Source organism: Accipiter gentilis, chromosome 1 (assembly GCF_929443795.1).
Source record: "Accipiter gentilis chromosome 1, bAccGen1.1, whole genome shotgun sequence".
Classification (NCBI taxonomy): domain Eukaryota; kingdom Metazoa; phylum Chordata; class Aves; order Accipitriformes; family Accipitridae; genus Astur; species Astur gentilis.
In genome coordinates this window covers 16,276,064-16,294,261 of record NC_064880.1, presented here as the reverse complement: position 1 = coordinate 16,294,261, position 18,198 = coordinate 16,276,064, and the positions used below count along the sequence as shown (strand labels likewise).

Genomic DNA, 18,198 nt, shown 5'->3' with positions numbered 1-18,198 from the left:
TTCACAGCCTATGCCAAGGATGTCCTTTGCAATCATACACAAAACCTTCTACCAAGAAAGGTTCTGTTCAACACATCCTTCTGTCTCACATAACAGAAATCTTACATCAAAGGATAACATATGCTGCAGTTTAAAAGTGGACAGTGGTCTGCCAGAGGTGAAGAAACAACCCTCTTCCTCTACACCCTCAGGCACAATCACAATTAAACTATCTACAACAACAGCAAGAGGCATTTCTTTAAACTTCACTTTTTAAACTTGTATGTAGAGAAATAGCCTAATAATAATAATAATAATAATAATAATGCCACCCAAACCAACAAAACCATGCAGTGACCTACCAAACAAGACTTTCTACTTCACGTAGCTTTTATATGGCAGAAGAGACTAGAAAAATAACCGAGCAGCAGTGATAAAATGTATAGCGGTGTTTCACCTAACATGGGAAGGTACGCTCATACTACAGTGATAAGCACAGCCACAAACTCTCTCAAAGTATCACAGAATAGTACTTCAAAGGGAGAGGAGGGGAAAAAAAAAAAAAAAAAAGAACTAAAAGAAAGAATAAGTTAAAAGTAGGACCACAGCCTGAAAAAACCCAAAGCAAACATTTCTGGCTGATCAAAGCACAAACCCCAGAAATATCACTTAAACATACAGCAATTTAATAAACCTCCTCTCTTGCTAGCAGTCTAACAGATGCTCAAAAGGAACTGTATTGCTGCTACAATATGACTGTATTAATGCTATTTGCTGCCTGATTTCTGTATAACCAGACAGTTTCATCTCCTACATAACATTCACTTGCTTTTCAGTACTATGATCTCAGTCCAGGTGCTGGCACATAAGCCTTCCAAAAAGACAGTTAGGCCCAATTATCAGTAATCTTCTTTATCAGATAGGTGAAATACAGAAAGGAGGAACTCGGTGATCAAAAACAGTGTCCGAAGTGACCTTTCTGGATTAAGACAGGGCCACTTTGGTGAAGCAGGGTAGGGGAAGCAGAAGATGCTAATTGCACTCCGTAAGGAAAGTGCTGTAGTTTTCAAATCTTTAGAATTACTGCCTTTCATGAACACTACATTCAGCCCACATTTATAGCCTTCAGAATTCATATTTGTGAAACTGGGTCTCTAATCTGGAAAGTTCACATCATGGTAAGGAAGCAGCACTCTCTCTCTTCTCCCTTTCATTTGCTCATACCTTAAAACATTTCATTTGCCTACAAATCTGCCCAGAGGCAGACGGGGCCAAATCCTTAGATTCTGTAAATGATCACAGCTCCATTGATGTCCATGTAGCTCCAAGAGACATCAGCCAAGTTTCTGGCCAGCTCACTGTACTGTATCCTGCCAGTACTTGTAACATCCTCCCCCCAGGTGAGCCAATCATAAACAAGATTTGCACTAAGCAGCAGTACTTACTGCAGTTCTCTGCCTTTTTATTTCGATGAATCACTGTCTTTTGACTGGGTGTGCTGAAGAGGCTGGTCCAGTTCACAGTGTGGTAGTAGCACAAATTGCTGTTGTCCGTTATGTAAATATTGCCAGCGCTGATTTGCTTCAAGGACTGAAACTGCAGAGAGGTAATGCCTTGTTGCTTTAGGATGAGTAAGGAAAGGCCACTGCCATGAAAACAAAAGTAAGAGAGAACAGGAATTAGCTCCAGAAGGAGGAACTTATTACAGCTGGTTGCAAATTTCCCACTAGAATTAGTTCCTAATGTCAAGATGATCCTTCTAGCATAACTGAAATTTGGTCAGAAAAATTTTATTTTGAGGTGACGCAAATATTTTATAAGTCAACATCTAGTTCTATTGCCTAGAAAATTATGAGTCCTGTAAGAATTGCGATACCATAAGCTGCGATGCTTGCAGCTCTAGGCCAAGTGGGCCAGCAGAACTCCTCGACTAGTTCCATTTCATCCATTAATGTATTTTTTGAGATAAAGTGCTGCTGAGAAAACTGAGTAAAATCCAGATTTTTTTTTTTTTGACAGAATTAATACTATGATAGTTTATATGCTAAGGAGAAACTGACAAAAACATGCAAAATGTTTTAACATCTTCTGTCAGGCATCAAATTAATGTCATTTATAGTAATACAGGAAGAAACTGTTATTTTCAAGGAAATTTTTCCAGCCCACTTTCTACATTTCATTTTTCTTTTGTTGTAATATGTGGTTACCACCTTTCTTTATCAAAGGAATGGTAAATGATTGTCTGTATAATATGGAAATGACTGCACATATTTTATGACTGAAGATTAGTGAAGACAATACCAAGTTTCTGGGCATCCTTTAAGTTATTGTATTTTAACGATTATAATTGTTTTCCAGCTGTTACAAATAAAAATTGCTGCTTCCAAACAGAATGCTGGTCTGTAATTCAACCTCAAGGTTTCACTGATATTCATATTCTGCCTGGGTTGCTGTTTAAGATGCCAGCAGAATCCCATGACTGATTTACTACATTTATACAACGGGGAACCAGGGGTTGCTGTATATAGCATTCAGGTACCTTCCTGTGCTTCCCCATTATCTCTCACCACATTTTCTTCCCTTCAAACCAATTCCTCCATATGAGTTTTCATACAGAAACATCTCTGGTAAAAATGGCACTCCAGAGCTAATGTACACCCGACCCACCTGCAAGGTCCTTCAGTGATTTCAGCATTCTTCCATACATTTATCTTTTACCACTACTTAAGACCACCTTGTTCTTTGGACACATGAGCATGCACTTCCAAATGCAACCATATAAACTTCATCATAATGGGGCTAAGTTTTACTATTAATATCTTTTAAGTTATGTTTCACATTCACAAGGTATTTAAAACCATAAAATGTATTTTCCTGACAATAAGAATGAGTTAATAGCTACAGCAATGAACCAAGAGGTGGTTTTTTTTAAAGGTATTATGCATTATAAACAACTGATTAGCAAAGCTACTGTTAATGAATACCTTAGTAACAGAGAAAAATATATCAATTTATGATGCCCTTCCCAAAGGATGTTGCATTCTGTGCTACTGAATAAAGAGTCATTGGATACTAATAAAAAATTATTCCATCAACAGAGGAAGTACCTTACCTATAGAGAGCTCTTCCACCAATAGTAACTAAGTTAGAAAACACCCTGAAATCTGTCATATTCTCAGGCCACGACTGTATGTTCAAATACCCTGAAGGAGAAAAAGGCAAGTGCATGAAAGTCAATGATTTCAGCCATGAAGACTGCTTTATCACATACATGAGTTAGGACAGGCTTATATATATATATAAATGAAAAACAGTGCTGGTTTGAGAAAAAGAAATAAATAGGTAATGAATGCTGCAGACTAATGTCTTGGAATTCATCAGGCTGCTCACCACTGTCTCCTCCAAGAAAGCAAAGGAGGACTTATCACAGCAGCATTACATCCACTTTCAACAGCCACAGTGAGGGTGAACCTAAACACGGGCTGGAATCTTGAAAGGCCTCCCAGCCTTGTCTAAACAGCAGCAGCAGCAGAAAAAAATGAAGATTTGCCTGAATTAAGAACATTCCATTTTAAAATGTGCCAGAGACTTAGGACAGAAGTTGAGAGATCTGTCGTGATTCATTAAAAGATGACAAGATTTTCCTACAACAAAGAACTTGCATTTGTTTCTGAGTATGTGTGTGAGGACTGTTCATCACCAGAGAACATTCTCTGCACAAGTATGTCAGACTACTTATTTTGTGCTACACAGACCTCTACACAGTGTAGTTCCCTATGACTTTGATTCAGTACTGGACTAAAATGCAGTACGTCTTTAAGCACAGGGGTAATTCCACTTACATTAGTGGAGCTGAGACTGTCAATTAATGTGCTTAACAATGGCAAATTACAGACACCCAGATGCCAGATTATCTTTGACATTAATTAGGGAGAGATTTAGGGCTTACTTTCATTTTTTAATACCACTGTCTTGCTGAAATACACAACTTTTGAGAGGTGAAGTACATGGGAGAGAACTCATTTCAAATGCCAAACACTTGTTGAGCTCCGCCCAGCTACAACCATGCTATAGTGACCAAAGATATTTTTTTTTTAATTTGTGCATGAAATAGGGAAGTGTAACCCCCCAAACTATCTATATATAATCAGCAATCAATCAAGAACTCAAAGCTGCAGTATCTTCCTCCCTGCCCCTAAATGGTGAAACAAGAAGCAGCAAGATGCAAGAAAGCAAAGTTCTGTGTTCTAGCTGTATGACCCCACTGAAAAGTCACAAAAGATAGGAGAGTCCACCTTCCACACAGTATACATTTGTCTTTAAATCACAGAAGCTAATTTGCAGCATCATCTGCTGTTAGACCAAGAGAAGTAGCTGCAAAACCAGATTGACTCGACTGGTTTTCTTCCAAGGCATATTTCAAACATCTTCAAGTGAAGACCACGACACCTTGTCCACTCAACAGTAAGGTCTTGGTCTTCTGATGCTTGTGTACCCCAAATGTAATAGGCATTCTGTATTCATGAGCAAAGGACAACACACTTGTATCAACTGATACTGTAGTTGTTGTGTATTAAACTTTTATGAAATTTACAGTCCAGTGAGTTTAAAGAAAAAAGCACTTTGTGTTCTTCAGAAAAACTAACAAATGACAACCATAAATGCAAGTGAGAAGTTCAGATTATAGGAAATCAGAAGTGTGTTACCTGTTATCTCTCTCACTGTTTGGAAGATATTTAATTTCTCTGGATTGATTGCAGCGATTGTGTGATATGGGTCCCTGAAAGATTAAAGACAAAATGTGATACTGAATAAAAAAAAGATCAGGTTCTCAAAGCTATACCATGTAGAAAGCAGTATTCAGGAGGTCAACACTTTGCTTTTAGGCAGCATAGGCTCCAGATTTCTTCAGAATGTTTCCAATTTCTTCAGACTGTTGTTCCTGCAGAACCTGTGTCTAACCTCTCCCAAGTCATCTTGAAGGAAAATAATGGTGCTTAGCATCTTTAAGGTTCAAATCATTAATGTTTTAGCAAATATTTATGTTTATGGAAAATTAAGGCATTCTAAACAACCATGGGTGACCACCCTAAAGGAAACATGAATTTTCAACATTTTTTCCAGGAGTACTAGCTCAAATGGTACAGTTGCAATACTGTACTACCAGGACTAACAAAACTGCTACTGAAACAAGTGAAAGCTATAAGCAGTTCCTGAAATATGTCATTAAAAGGGTACACTTTTTAGAAGGTGTTGAACAAGGAACATCAAAAAGCACAGATCTTTGCCAAGCAAGTTTGTCACCTGAGAAATGAAATACCCCCCCCAAACATTAAAATCTCGAAGTTAGGTATGCTAGTGTAAAAAGATGAAGCTGACTTGATTTTAAGAGTTCCATCATTTAGTAAATACTTCTTTTTCCTCCTAATATTTAAAGGAGTAAAGACTCTCCAACTACTTAAGAAGCTAATTAGAAGCCTAACCCAAACAAAAATCCTTTAAAAATCCTTCTGTAACACCATGTTATGGTATTTTTGTGGGTTTTCTGAGGGTAGGAAACATCCTTAGTAAATCGGGAGCATCCGTTTCCACCTCTCCTCCTTCCGCTTCCCAGGAAACATCATTCTTGGAATTGGAACATGCAGGTAATCAACTAGGCTGTCTTTGGGGACAGGCCTCACAAGTCTATGCACTGACAGACCGATGAGGTCACTTCTAACTATCCTGGAGGTGACTCCAGGTTAGCAGCAACAAAATGAGTTCTTGAACCTTAACATAAAGCCCAGTGGACCACAGAAGCATCACATACACTTAATTGTAACAATTTGGGGCTCTCAGAAAATTAAGTAACAAGTTTTGACTGCCTAACAGAAACACAGCACTTAGCTTTTAAAATGCATGACTATTAAAAAAGCAAAACCTTTGCCTGTAATAAACACGGGGTTGCTGAATTTCCCCTCCAAATCCTAAGATAAAGTAGTCTTTAAAGATACAAATATATTTAAACCCCTTAAATAGCCAAATGTCTTGATATGTTTTATCAACATATACAACTGTAGAATAATGCAGTCATCTTCTACCATTAGAACAGGCACAGCTGAATTTTACAGCTCCAACAATGAGAGTTTCAGCTCATTGTGAAACTGGAGATGGCAGCTAAAGGGATGATAAAAAGCTGGTGAGCACTGAGGGCTTGTTGCTCCTGCTGAAAATTGGGGGAGAAGGAGGCAGTATTTGCTGCTATCTGGGGCTGTCTGTCCTTAAACTACAGCTCTCCTTGGTATATCCCACTCCTTCACAGGCAACAATACAAGCAGAAGGCAGCTTGGCTTTTTAGCATCCCAACCAGAGGAAAACAGCAGAGAGAAGGCTGCATCCGACCTATACAGGTCACGACAATTTTCCATCCAATGTGTTTTCTGCCTCTGTCTCAGGAAGCAGATATGTACCCCAATGAAGATCACTTTATCCATACTTCATACACTTCAGCAGAGCATTACCTTCGAAAAATAAGTACTACTGACTCACCAAAATGTAGGTCTACCTTCATCCCACTTCTTGACACTAACTAAAGCCAATCCATAATTATCCAATTTATATATAACCTATTATAAATAATTGTGCATAAAACCAATTCATAATTATATATGTAGTTTTTATATAAATTATTACAAATTCACAAAGACTTGAAGTTCAAGTACTCAGGAAAGGGAAAGACAGGCTATAGAATCACAAGATCAAAAATATGACAGGATCAATTGCAATAGCAACTGATACAATCATATTTGTGTTCTCTGAATGACAGAAAGAATACAATGCAAGAAAGGGGCTAGTTGCATTGGACCTCACCTGACCATCAAAACAGAGTATGTCTGTCTTCCCTGAACACATCCCTCATTTGCACCATGCATTCACCTTTGCTACAATGGCAAACATGCGGTGCACCAAAGTGTAAACAGCAAGGCACTACTTATCTGGCTGGTATATTTTCCTTTAGGAGACATTGGTGAGACTTTTAAATACTGGTTCTGTACCTCCACATCGTCGACTGTTACTAACACTTATTCAATATACAGCCATATTTAAACCAAAATACTGGATTTAAATACCAGTGAGTTTTGTGTATCTCTGCAATTGAAACTTGAATATATACTTCAAAACTGATTGACAAGACGGCAGCTTTTTTGCAGGTACATGCACTGACAACCACCCAGGCTATGACAATTTACGCTAGGTGAGGCACTGTCTTTGCATATTCTGCACATTAGATTGCTGGTCATATGAAAACTGAAACAAACTAATGGAAGGTAACCTCCCCTTCTCCCTTCTATTCTCTAATCAACCATTATTGTAAGCTAGTACCGAGGATCTCATAAAGTGCAAACAGTCTACTTCTCGTTTCCTAGAGGTTGAATCATAAGAATCAAGGTAACACTTTCCTTCATAATGGAAGGCAGAAAACAAATTTATCCTGGATCTGCTATTCCATAAAGGAAGCCTGCAGACATCATTAAGAGGTGGACGCAATTTGTTTCAGCTGGCACCATGACATAACGTCTTAACATTTTGTCACTTACCCATGAATCCCAGTAACAAGGAAGATGAGGTTGCCGTTGATCTTGGTACAGTTTATGAACTTGTCAATGTTGCTGGAATCCACTGTCTGAGCTGACACTAAACTCCCTGTTCCAATGCCATCACATGCTGCCAAAACAAGGAGTTTGTGTAAAGTACTAGGAAAAACAATTACTGAAACAGAACATGTTGGCCTTCTAGACATGAGTCTTCATTTATTTCAGAGAAAAAGCAGCAGAGAAGTGTTAAAACAGCTCCCCTTACCTATATTCCCAAAGAAGCACATGCCAATTTAAAACAAAACAATTAAGCTAAAGTACCTGCCATAGAAGGACATACTGGCACATAGGTTAAGGTATTTCACGCTGGATCTAAAGGCAAGTATGAACAACACAAAAATCTCACTCAGGCCAGCTGTAAACAGATAGTAGATAACTTAGCTCAGACTAGCCTGGTGGCCATGCCATTTATTTGTGCACTGCTCACTGCACAAACTGCAGGATCCTAACACTGCTAGCTCAAGAGGTCCCCTTTGCTCTGGTAGATTTGTGAACTTAACCATTCACATACCATAAAGAACTTTAGAGAGGATGTACAAATAATTCTTTACTCATCAGCCCAACAAAAAGATTTCTGGGGCCTGGAGAAACTTCGGTAAGCAGTGAGTAAACCTCTGTGTAGCCTTTCTATGTAACTTAGTTGCATTTTCTGGGTCACATGATGCATCCAGGAACAAATCCTTCATGACTTCCATCACATAATGTATCCTATGTCCCTAACTAGACTCTGCTAATGGCAACTACCAGCAGTACACCTGAATCTTTTACAAAGGTGGTAACTTTCCTCCTCACAAAGCAAGGCTAAGAGTTTGACAGGAACACTACACATGTATTTTCATGCATTAAACTATCTATCCAGCAAAAAAGTTATTTACTGCAATTAAGTTAAAGGGCTGGGCATTGCCTTCACTTAAGAATACTGCATGTCAGTACCCTGCCTTGGCAGATGTGTTTGACTGTTTCAGCCACGTGGAGAGACTGTTGATTTACAGAGTTTTTCAGTAGCTTCATTGTGAATTCCCTTCCAGATACGGCTTCCACTAGGACTGAAAAGTGGCATGGGCCCGCGTGGGAAAACTGGTGGTGCTTTGCTCCTGAGACCTTCAACCAGAGAGCAGAAAGTCTCCCTAGTGGAGCTTGGGACAGCAAGGTAACCTATAGATTTCAGTCTTCTCAACAGCACCATCACTGAAAAACTTCTAGTCTCTGTTTTAGATACTTAGAAGGGAGGTAGAAGATTCTGGGGAAACAGACATTTTTAAAAAACAGAGGAAATAAATGGAAACCTAACATTGTATTGACAAGTATGAGACATACCATACATTGAAGGCAGGGCTTTAGTATGGTCCCCTTTGGAATGACAAAAGGACAGCTCTAAAATACCTCCAGGAAACACTTGTCATTAAAATAACATAATAAAGACTTCTTTCAGATTTCTCTAAAACCAACAGAGAAATCTCCATCGTTTTTATCTAATCAAAAGTAATTGGATTGGTTATATTACCATCGCAACTGAATAATTTTCATTCTATTGTATATACATCACACACAGCCCTCATAGCTCCTCAAAGTTCTGTGGGTATCCAAAAGCTATTAATATTCTACAATGTACTCATGAAGGGTATTTCATGCCAAAATTACATCCTGCTCTGCTCTACTACAGTGTGGACTACATTCAAGAAAATTTATACTAAACTACTGCCTACCTTTAGGACAAATGTCAGTGCAGGGCTTGCACATCTTAATACCATTTTCTTCAACCTCCATCTTGGAGCTCGGACAGGCACGGACACAAGAGCTGGAATCTACCACAAAGTTGTCTGAAAAGAAAAAGATATTGGCAGAAAACAAACCACTGGACTAAATAATACTGGGACACACGTTTTTGGACTCTGTGTCAACACATATTATTAATTAACTCAGCACTTCCACATTGACATTAACATTTAATGATCAGTGTTTTCAGAAGTGCATGATCAAGCAAATTAGGCATGTTTTTGAGACTTATGAAAATCCATGAACTGTCAGGCCTGATCCTCCCTCCTCCCCCAATTTGATTTTGTTATTATTTGTAGTAAAAAAAGCTACAGTAATTGGAGAGAAATAAAACAAGATGCTCTGCCCTGTCTCTTTCATACACACACAAATATATACATCTGGGATAAAACACTCCACAAGACAAGTATTTCAATTTTGCCTTGCAAAACAACTGCCAAAGGGGATATAGACTGATCCTACCTAACTGAAAGCTTAATACTGTCAAGAAAGGAAAAAAAAACCCCAAAAAATGAAAAAAGTTCAATGACGTATTTGGACAGAGAATCATATCCCTTAAGTAGTGTATGGTATACCAGTTTCATAAAATAAAAAATACCTTGCTTCAAAAAACCCACCACTCTATTACAGACAGAAATAAGCCTTGACAGTCACGGCCTCAGCCTACTGTCAATCTGAAATTCTCCGTAGAGATTCAAAATTTGGATTTTGGTTTGGGTTGAACTATGGTTCCATTTATTATAGATTACCCATCCTTCTTGTATGTAATTTATGGATAAAATAATTAATGCACAACACAACTGTAAACCTTGGTGGGAATGAAAGGGAGAACACGAATACTGTCTCCCTTATTTTTCTTTCTAACTACAACAGCAGTATCAAAGACTATGTAAGTGATGACCCTCTAATTTTTTCTGTTACTTGTCATCATCTGTCTGGTATCTCAGAAGCATGTGTTTTGTACATGCATGGGATTATTCTTTTTTTAACTCCCTCTTCCCCTCTAATTTTACTCTGGAGTTTTAAGGCGGTATTGTTGTCAATATTGCATGTTTTTTCTGCATTGGGACAGAACTGCTCAGAAAATATTTATGGCAACTTTCTGTCAAACCATCATTATTCCAAATTAAGAAAAGGGCATCAGTATCACAAAAGCATTTGGTGCCAGGTAGTACTGGAGGTGAACTGTTATTTTTGTGAAACAGATATTTATACCCTTTTACAATCCCACTAGCTGTTTTAACAGTTAATTTTGAAATTTACAAATGCTGATCTAAAGCATGAATATAACAAGAAGTGGTCATGAATACAGATATCTAGTGAATTCCCTTTCTTTAAGAAAATCACTATAGTATAGGATACTTGGGAAGTGTCAGCAACGCAGAATGTTAACACACAACTTTAGTCAACACATCACTGAGTTATTACAGGCTGCAAGCACATGTGGAGTGATTTGAGATATTGCACTATGCACTTAGCTCTCATTCTCTCATTGTTTTCTAAGGCTCCTGAAATGCAACACAAAACTTTCCATCCCTGCAGGAAAAGGCAGCTAACACAGCACTTACGTGGGCACTTTTTGACACAAAATGCCCCATAGGTGTACTTGGCATTGTGATTATGCTCCAGTTGGAAGGTGGTAGGGTTGTATACAAAAGTCTGGGGGCACTGCGTGACACATGCACCACTATCATTGAAATTCATACAGGCCTGCAAAACAAGGGAGAAAATAATATTAAATTAAATCATATAGCTGCTTTTGTTCGTCTGTTTGGGTTTTTTTAGTTTAAAATACAGTCTTGATTGTTCAGACTTGTTGCAACAGTGAGGAATGTGATATACAGTTTCCTAACCTTCATTTTGGCTACTTAGATTTCTTGCTAGGATCTTGGCAAATATATGACTTATAAAAGGGGGCTCACTGAGCCCCCTTAATTTGAAACACAGCTGACTGTTATAGCACTTCCTACAAAAACATAACAACACTGTAATTTGTTTCATAACTCTTGTTACTACTACCAATCAATTAATTCACAACTTGATAGGACATTCTAAAACTTCCAAGAGTGGACAGCTATTTATCATAGTCAGTCTAAACGAATGCTAATGACTTTTTCAGAGGTCCAGCCTTTAGAATCCCTACAGTATGAGTCCACCATCCAGCTGAAAACTGAAATTCCCAATTAGAAAGCAAGAGGGATAAGAATTTCTTTTGAGCTAGCACAGGAGGGGGTCATTTCCCTAAGTGGCAAATTTAACAAGGTCAGTTGCTTCACACACTGAGAAAAGAAAATAGGACTTTGTATCACTTAGCATTCAAGCTCAGCCACCCAGAGCTGACAGAGGACAGGGCCCTGACAAATGAAGAGGCAAGTGTGTGGATAGAGAAAGTAACTGTATGCACGGAAAATAATTGACCACGCAAGGTTGATAATTAGTAATAGAAAAACACCACCAATTTTGACATTCCTTATCACCATGTATTGTGTCTATGGTTTTAACCACAGCTTATAAAAAAGCTGTTGGAATAATATTCACAAAGCATACCATAAATGTCACATTTCATATGAACATGAAAGCTGTAGCCTGGCTTGGATCCCTCTAGCAGTTTAAGCAACCACTGCTACTGGATTCTGCTGAAGCAGGCTACTTTAAAAGTTTTAGTCTAGGGATGAATCCTTCTGGTCCTTTTCCAGGTTGTAAAAAATACAGATGTTTTTGACTCTTTAAAGGGTCAATAAGTATACCAACATGCGTGTCGTGACCCCTCCCTTCCAGGGCTGGGACTGAGAGAAAAGGGAGAAAGATTCCTCTCTTCTGCTGATTTTACTAACAGTCCTTATCTCCATTCAGATCAGGACCAGCAGGACTGAGGGAGGTTACTTGTTGTGTCAGAAGATTTCAGAATGGAGAGGCTAATAAAGTAACCAAGGGAGAAGAACAAAATCTGCTGCTGAAAGGGACAAACAGGGAGTTCCATGATAAAGGCACTGTCCTATATGAAGCATGAGCTAAACCAAACTGCTGATCCTGTCTTTTCTGTTTCTTTAAACTGCGTATTACAAAACCTGTCAGTTTCTCACAGATCCAGATCTATTTTTTTCTTACAAAGATAAATACACTCAGTTACTTCTTTACTAAGAACTGGACAGGAAGTCTACCCTATGAATAGGGTTGTGTCACTTTTTTAGTTCCGTTGGGCACTCAACCAGGCCCTCCCATGCATTTGAAGTTTTAGACCCAGTTTGGTTTTGAACACAAGATAAGAACATCTCTAAAAGTTTGTTTCAGCATGTTTGCTTGCAGTTATGTCAGATGATGATTATTGTCTTGCTTTTAGAACTGAATATGCAAATGATTGTATAGCAGCATATGGAGGAGGATGGATGAATTTTGTCTAGAAATACCAAACCCATATTTACAGCAGGATGCTGTTGCAAGCTGCCATAATATGCTAAAGGATTTGTAATGCTTCATAAACTGCACTTTTGCTTATTAATAAATACTAATTTCATTTGTTTCTTCAACACATTTTTTACATCACCTGTTGACTTAAAAGGTACTCTATCATGTACATGACAATCCCCCGATAATGGTTTAGCAAATTCGTGAAGTAAAGCACACCAATACTCTTCGAAGAGAGGGCACTTCTCAGGAAAAGCTCATCTCAAAGACTTGGGAACTTTTAATTTACGACCATAGTGCTTTGTATACATTTGTAATTGCTTTTCTAATTTATGCAAACTTCTAGCCTTTGTTGTTAAATGCTGCTAATTTGTGAATGAAAGCACAGGAAAATACCCAGGGAAAAAAACACAGTTCTGTATCTCAGCTGAAAGCTAAGCGCAGTTGTCTATAGCCTAAAGGGTTACACTTTTCACCCAGTGTGTACTAAGCAAGTAATGACTAGTCCTGAAAATTGCCAGACCTCTGCTGAATTTCTTTTACATTACTCTCAGGCCAGGTGTGAATGAGAATAAAGCCCTGGGTGCTTCTCTGCTGGATCAGAACAAACACGCTAGTTGATTTTTAGCACACATATTTCCATAACTGCCACAATTCAGAAAGTCTAACTCATTTTCTTACAGGCTGCAGTATTACAGAACTTATGCTGCAAATAACTTGTCCTTAACCTTTGAAAATGGACACACATCAACTCATCATCTTTGAGGATGTTCCTCAACAGTCACACGGGAGCAGTAACTGCATTCTTCCTCTTCCCTTTACCTATTTAGTTCATACATGACATGGGAAAAAATGTTATTTTCCCATCTCTCTAATCCAAAGCCAACACGGAACTTCCAGCAAGCATTGGTACAGGTGTACCATGTGTGCTGAGTATCTACCTGTGCAAGGACCCAGCCACAAAGAACAGCTTTAGTAAAACCTGTTAGCAGTTAAGTCAGGCCATTACTGCATTTCATCAGCAGTAAAAGAATGGCATTTAGAATGCGTTTTTGAAGCACAACACCTACAACTATCAAATGATACCTGAACAGTGAGCAAGTTTCAGGTCCAGCCAAGGAAAGATTCATTTTTGCCAGTTCATTATGATCCACTTGCTAACAAAACATCTGCAATTTTCCATACCATAAGATCCCTCCTCCCAATCCTATCTGGCAGATTTTAAAAGGAGCCTACCCAACTTTGTAGATATTTGGCTCTTCAATCGCTTGGGTACCCTTGAAATCCACCTCTGTGCATGTTCTAGTTCTAGGCTTCTTTAGGTCTAGGTTTGCTTCCCCTGAAAACATCAGCAACCCAGTCTCTGCAACCCAGTGTGATGAGCTACACATTTTGTGAGATCAGCGTTGGGTTCTGAAGCTGCTTACAGTATTATAAATAACGGACTACAAACAAGACAAATTTGTCTAAAGGCCTGTATGTTCAGATTGCCTGTTTTTTATGGAAAAAGTTAGCCTTTTCCTCTTTTCATCTTAAGCACATGTAGTAGCATGCATTTGAGGTAGAGTATTTTGGAAACCACTTTCCTTCCATCTCCACTAAGAGGCATGCCCAGTAAAAAAGCTGAATTTAAATCAAGTCTGGCAGTAGTAGGGAACACCTTTCACAGAGAAGCTAAATTGTATTCTTGACTTTCAAATAAAAAGCACACAGAGCAGTAATAAAAGCCATGCTCAAATGTAATGATAAATACTTCTAAAAATTTCCTATAACCTCTAAAAGTTAATTTTAGAAAAGCAAAAGATAAAAATCACAGAGATTAGCATATTAATGGTTCCCAATCTGTATTTACAAATCTCATAAATCTGTTAATGGGTAATATTAAGTATATAAGCGATGTTAACATAATGTGAAAAACATTAAATGCTAAAATTTGCAGTCTAAATCTGGGAGTGTGCATGCAATACATTAAAAGGAACAAAATTGTGAATTTCATGGATTAAAGCATTAAGAATTTGCAGTGTGACTGCCAGGAACAAGAAAAATGAGAAGTCTCACACGTACGAAGCAATCAGTGTCTTTAGGTCCAGAACAGCCTCCCGCGCATTCCCGGTGGCAGCAGTCGCTGACGTATGGCCCATAGCATCGTCCATCACACTGCTCTGCACACACTGTCTTCGTTACTAGGAGGCAGAAAAAATTATCAGGTCAGAATCAGAACTAAGGAGAGAGCTCTTCAACTGCACACGGAGGAAAACAACAAACTGAACAGCATACTGAAAAAACCCTCAAGTTTTAAGGTAATTGCTTCAATGGTACTGGCCACTCATCCTCCACAATATCTTCTCAATACCCTCTTTAGCAACATATATGTTGCTTGAGGACTATGGAAGAATAATTTTTAAAGCGTTTGCTCTTACCCTTGGAAATTCAGGTGGAGTATTATTTTCAAATTATTAGTTTTTATAAACAGCTGATGGAAGGATATTAAAAAACCCCCACAAAGTAACAGAAGAGCCCACCAGTTCTGTGTGAGTTTTCTCCCACAAAGAACAGCAACAGTGAGTAAATGAGTAAAATTCAGAGTGAGGCCAGCAATCTCAGAACCAAATGTTATTCCTGATGGCAACCAATTTGACTAACAGGCCATGAGATAACAGAACAGAATACAACCTGCAGATTGGAACAGATCTGGAAACACCACTTACCTTTTCTAAATAACACAATCCAGCCTTCATTTACAGGGAAACAACTATATTCTACCAACTGCAAAGCACAGTAATTTAAGCATGTCATGGTTTAACCCAGCTGGCAACTAAGTACCACACAGCCACTTGCTCGTTCCCTCCCTCCCCAGTGGGATGGGGGGGAAAATCGGAAGAGCAAAAGTGAGAAAACTCTTGGGTTGACGTGAAGACAGTTTAACAGGTAAAGCAACAGCTGCACGCACAAGCAAAGCAAAACAAGGAATTCATTCACCACTCCCCATCGGCAGGCAGGTGTTCAGCCATCCCCAGGAAAGCAGGGCTCCATCACACGTAATGGTTACTTGGGAACATAAACGCAATCATTCCGAACATCCCCCCCTTCCTTCTTCTTCCCCCAGCTTTATAGGCTGAGCATGATGTCATATGGTCTGGGATATCCCTTAGGTCAGTTGGGGTCAGCTGTCCCAGCTGTGTCCCCTCCCAACTTCTTGTGCACTCTCAGCCCACTCGCTGGTGGGGTGGTGTGAGAGGCAGACGAGGCCTTGGCTCTGTGTAAGCACTGCTCAGCAATAACCAAAACATCCCTGAATTATCAACACTGTTCACAGCACAAATTCAAAACATAGCCCCATAGCTACTATGAAGAAACGTAACTCTATCCCAGCCAAAAACAGCACAAAGTGTTACCACACTACTGTATCTCAGGACTTAATCTTGTGCAAAGAATGGTCAACAAGCAGAGCATCTTCCTCCCCTCACTCAGCTGTAGCTTCTATCTTTATTTTACAGAAAAAGAAATTAATATTAACCACAGGACTATACCAACAACTGACTACAGAATGCCAGGAAGCTGTGCTGTCAGCTGTCTTGATAAAAGCAAGGATGTTACACTTCTGTAATTAACCTTTACCATTTATTTTGTTAAAAGCATTTAATTACTTCTCTATGGAAAACACTTTTCAGGAAGCCAGAGAACACAGAATTCCATCCAACTTTCTGCTCGATTCTACTATTTAATGTATCAGTAACTGCTTTATAAGTACTTTGCAATCCAAATTCCCTCCACTACTTGCCGGAAATACTTCAGGTAATGCCAAAGCTTCTTGACATACACAATATTTATTTAGAACATAAAAATGTAAATAACGAAAGAGAAGTCATCATTTATAATCTACAGAATAAAGTGCTGCACTTTTAGAGTAATTCCATCTTGCTGATACCAGAGGCAAACCCCCAGCCAGAAAACACTTTCGTGCCTTATGCAATCTAATTTAAGAAATAAGGGAAATTTCTGTAAATGCACTTTCTGTCAACCCTGCTAGAGAAACAGGATTTGTTTATTTAAGTAACAGTATTGATAAACATTAGGACAGAGATAGAGAACAGTGGCATATGTTAAGCAAAACACATGTCACAGTATGCCACCACCACACCATTAGCTGATAGGAACAGTTTCATCTCATGAAAACCAGTTAAGACCTCATTTAGTCAGTGACTCCAATAGTTTTCTGCCAGTTCAGAAATTGTTCCACAGCACCTTGATTTGCACTGGCCCGGGCAACATCTGCTTTGACCTCAAAGGGAGGCAAGGCCCTGATTCCTCCTGACTTGACAGAGGACCCTATTTGCCAGAGGGTTCCCCTCTACCATCAGTGGAGAGGCACAGCAGCCAAAGATGTTCATTTCATCCTGTTCCATGACCCAAATCCTCTGTGTTTACCTGTGTCACACCTCAAACAAGGAGCTGGCCCCCTGTCATGGTTTAAGCCCAGCCAGTAACAAAGCACCACACAACTGCTCGCTCACTTCTCCCTCCCTGGCCATGGTGGGATGAGGAGAAAATACAAAGGCAGGCTCATGGGTCAAGATAAGGACTGGGAAGAATCACTCACCACTTATGGTCACAGGCAAAAGACAGGCTCAACTTGGGGAAGAAACAAAATCAATTTAATTTACTACAAATCAAAACAAAACAAAACAAGGGTATTAGGAAGTAAAACCAAACCTTAGAACACCATCCCCCCACCCTTCCCTCCTTCCCACCTCAACCCCACTCCCGGTTGTCTCCATCTCCTCCTCCCAGCAGCGCAGGGGAACAGGGGATGCGGGTTGGGGTCAGCTCCCCACACCTTGTCTCTGCCGCTCCTTCCTCTTCAGGGGCAGGACTCCTTACTCGTCCCCTGTTCCACCGTGGGGTCCCTCCCACGGGAGACAGTCCCACACGAACTTCTCCAACGTGAGTCCTTTCTGCGGGCATGGGTGCTTTCCATGGGCTTCAGTTCTTCCCGAACTTCCCTGGCATGGGTCCTTTCTGCAAGCTGATCTTCAGTCACAAACTGCTCCATCGTGGGCTTTCCCATGGAGTCATGGCCATCTTTGGGGGCCTCTGCTCCCCTGTTCACCTCCATGGGCTGGGGGGACACAGCCTGCTGTCTCACCACGGGCTGTAGGGGCATCCCCTCCTTCCTCACTGACCCAGTATCTGCAGAGGGGTTCCTCTCACATTCCAATCCCCCTACTCACTACCGGTTCCCCTTCTTAAATCTGTCATCCCAGGGGCGCTACCACTGTCACTGATGGGGTCGGCCTGGGCCAGAGGTGGGTCTGACCTGGAGCCGGGGGAGCTTCGAGCAGCTTCTCACAGGAGCCACCACTGCCCCTCACCCACTACCAAAAAACCCACGCCACACAAACCC

At 39.8% G+C, this 18,198-nt stretch overlaps 1 protein-coding gene across 9 annotated transcripts in view; it reads right to left on the bottom strand.

The window, feature by feature from the left end:
- The window catches only part of ERBB4 (erb-b2 receptor tyrosine kinase 4), a 645,972-nt gene that overhangs the window by 171,601 nt on the left and 456,173 nt on the right, over positions 1-18,198 (bottom strand). For 5 of the 9 annotated variants that reach the window (XM_049809033.1, XM_049809016.1, XM_049809051.1 and 2 more), the window contains exons 6-12: positions 14,853-14,977; positions 10,958-11,099; positions 9,320-9,433; positions 7,557-7,683; positions 4,686-4,759; positions 3,092-3,182; positions 1,425-1,624 (exon numbers count right to left, since the gene is read on the bottom strand). In XM_049809033.1, coding sequence (XP_049664990.1) covers positions 1,425-1,624; positions 3,092-3,182; positions 4,686-4,759; positions 7,557-7,683; positions 9,320-9,433; positions 10,958-11,099; positions 14,853-14,977 — 873 coding nt within the window. The remainder of the gene's footprint in view (positions 1-1,424; positions 1,625-3,091; positions 3,183-4,685; positions 4,760-7,556; positions 7,684-9,319; positions 9,434-10,957; positions 11,100-14,852; positions 14,978-18,198) is intronic. The other 4 variants (XM_049809042.1, XM_049809070.1, XM_049809025.1 and 1 more) reach the window with 1 other exon arrangement.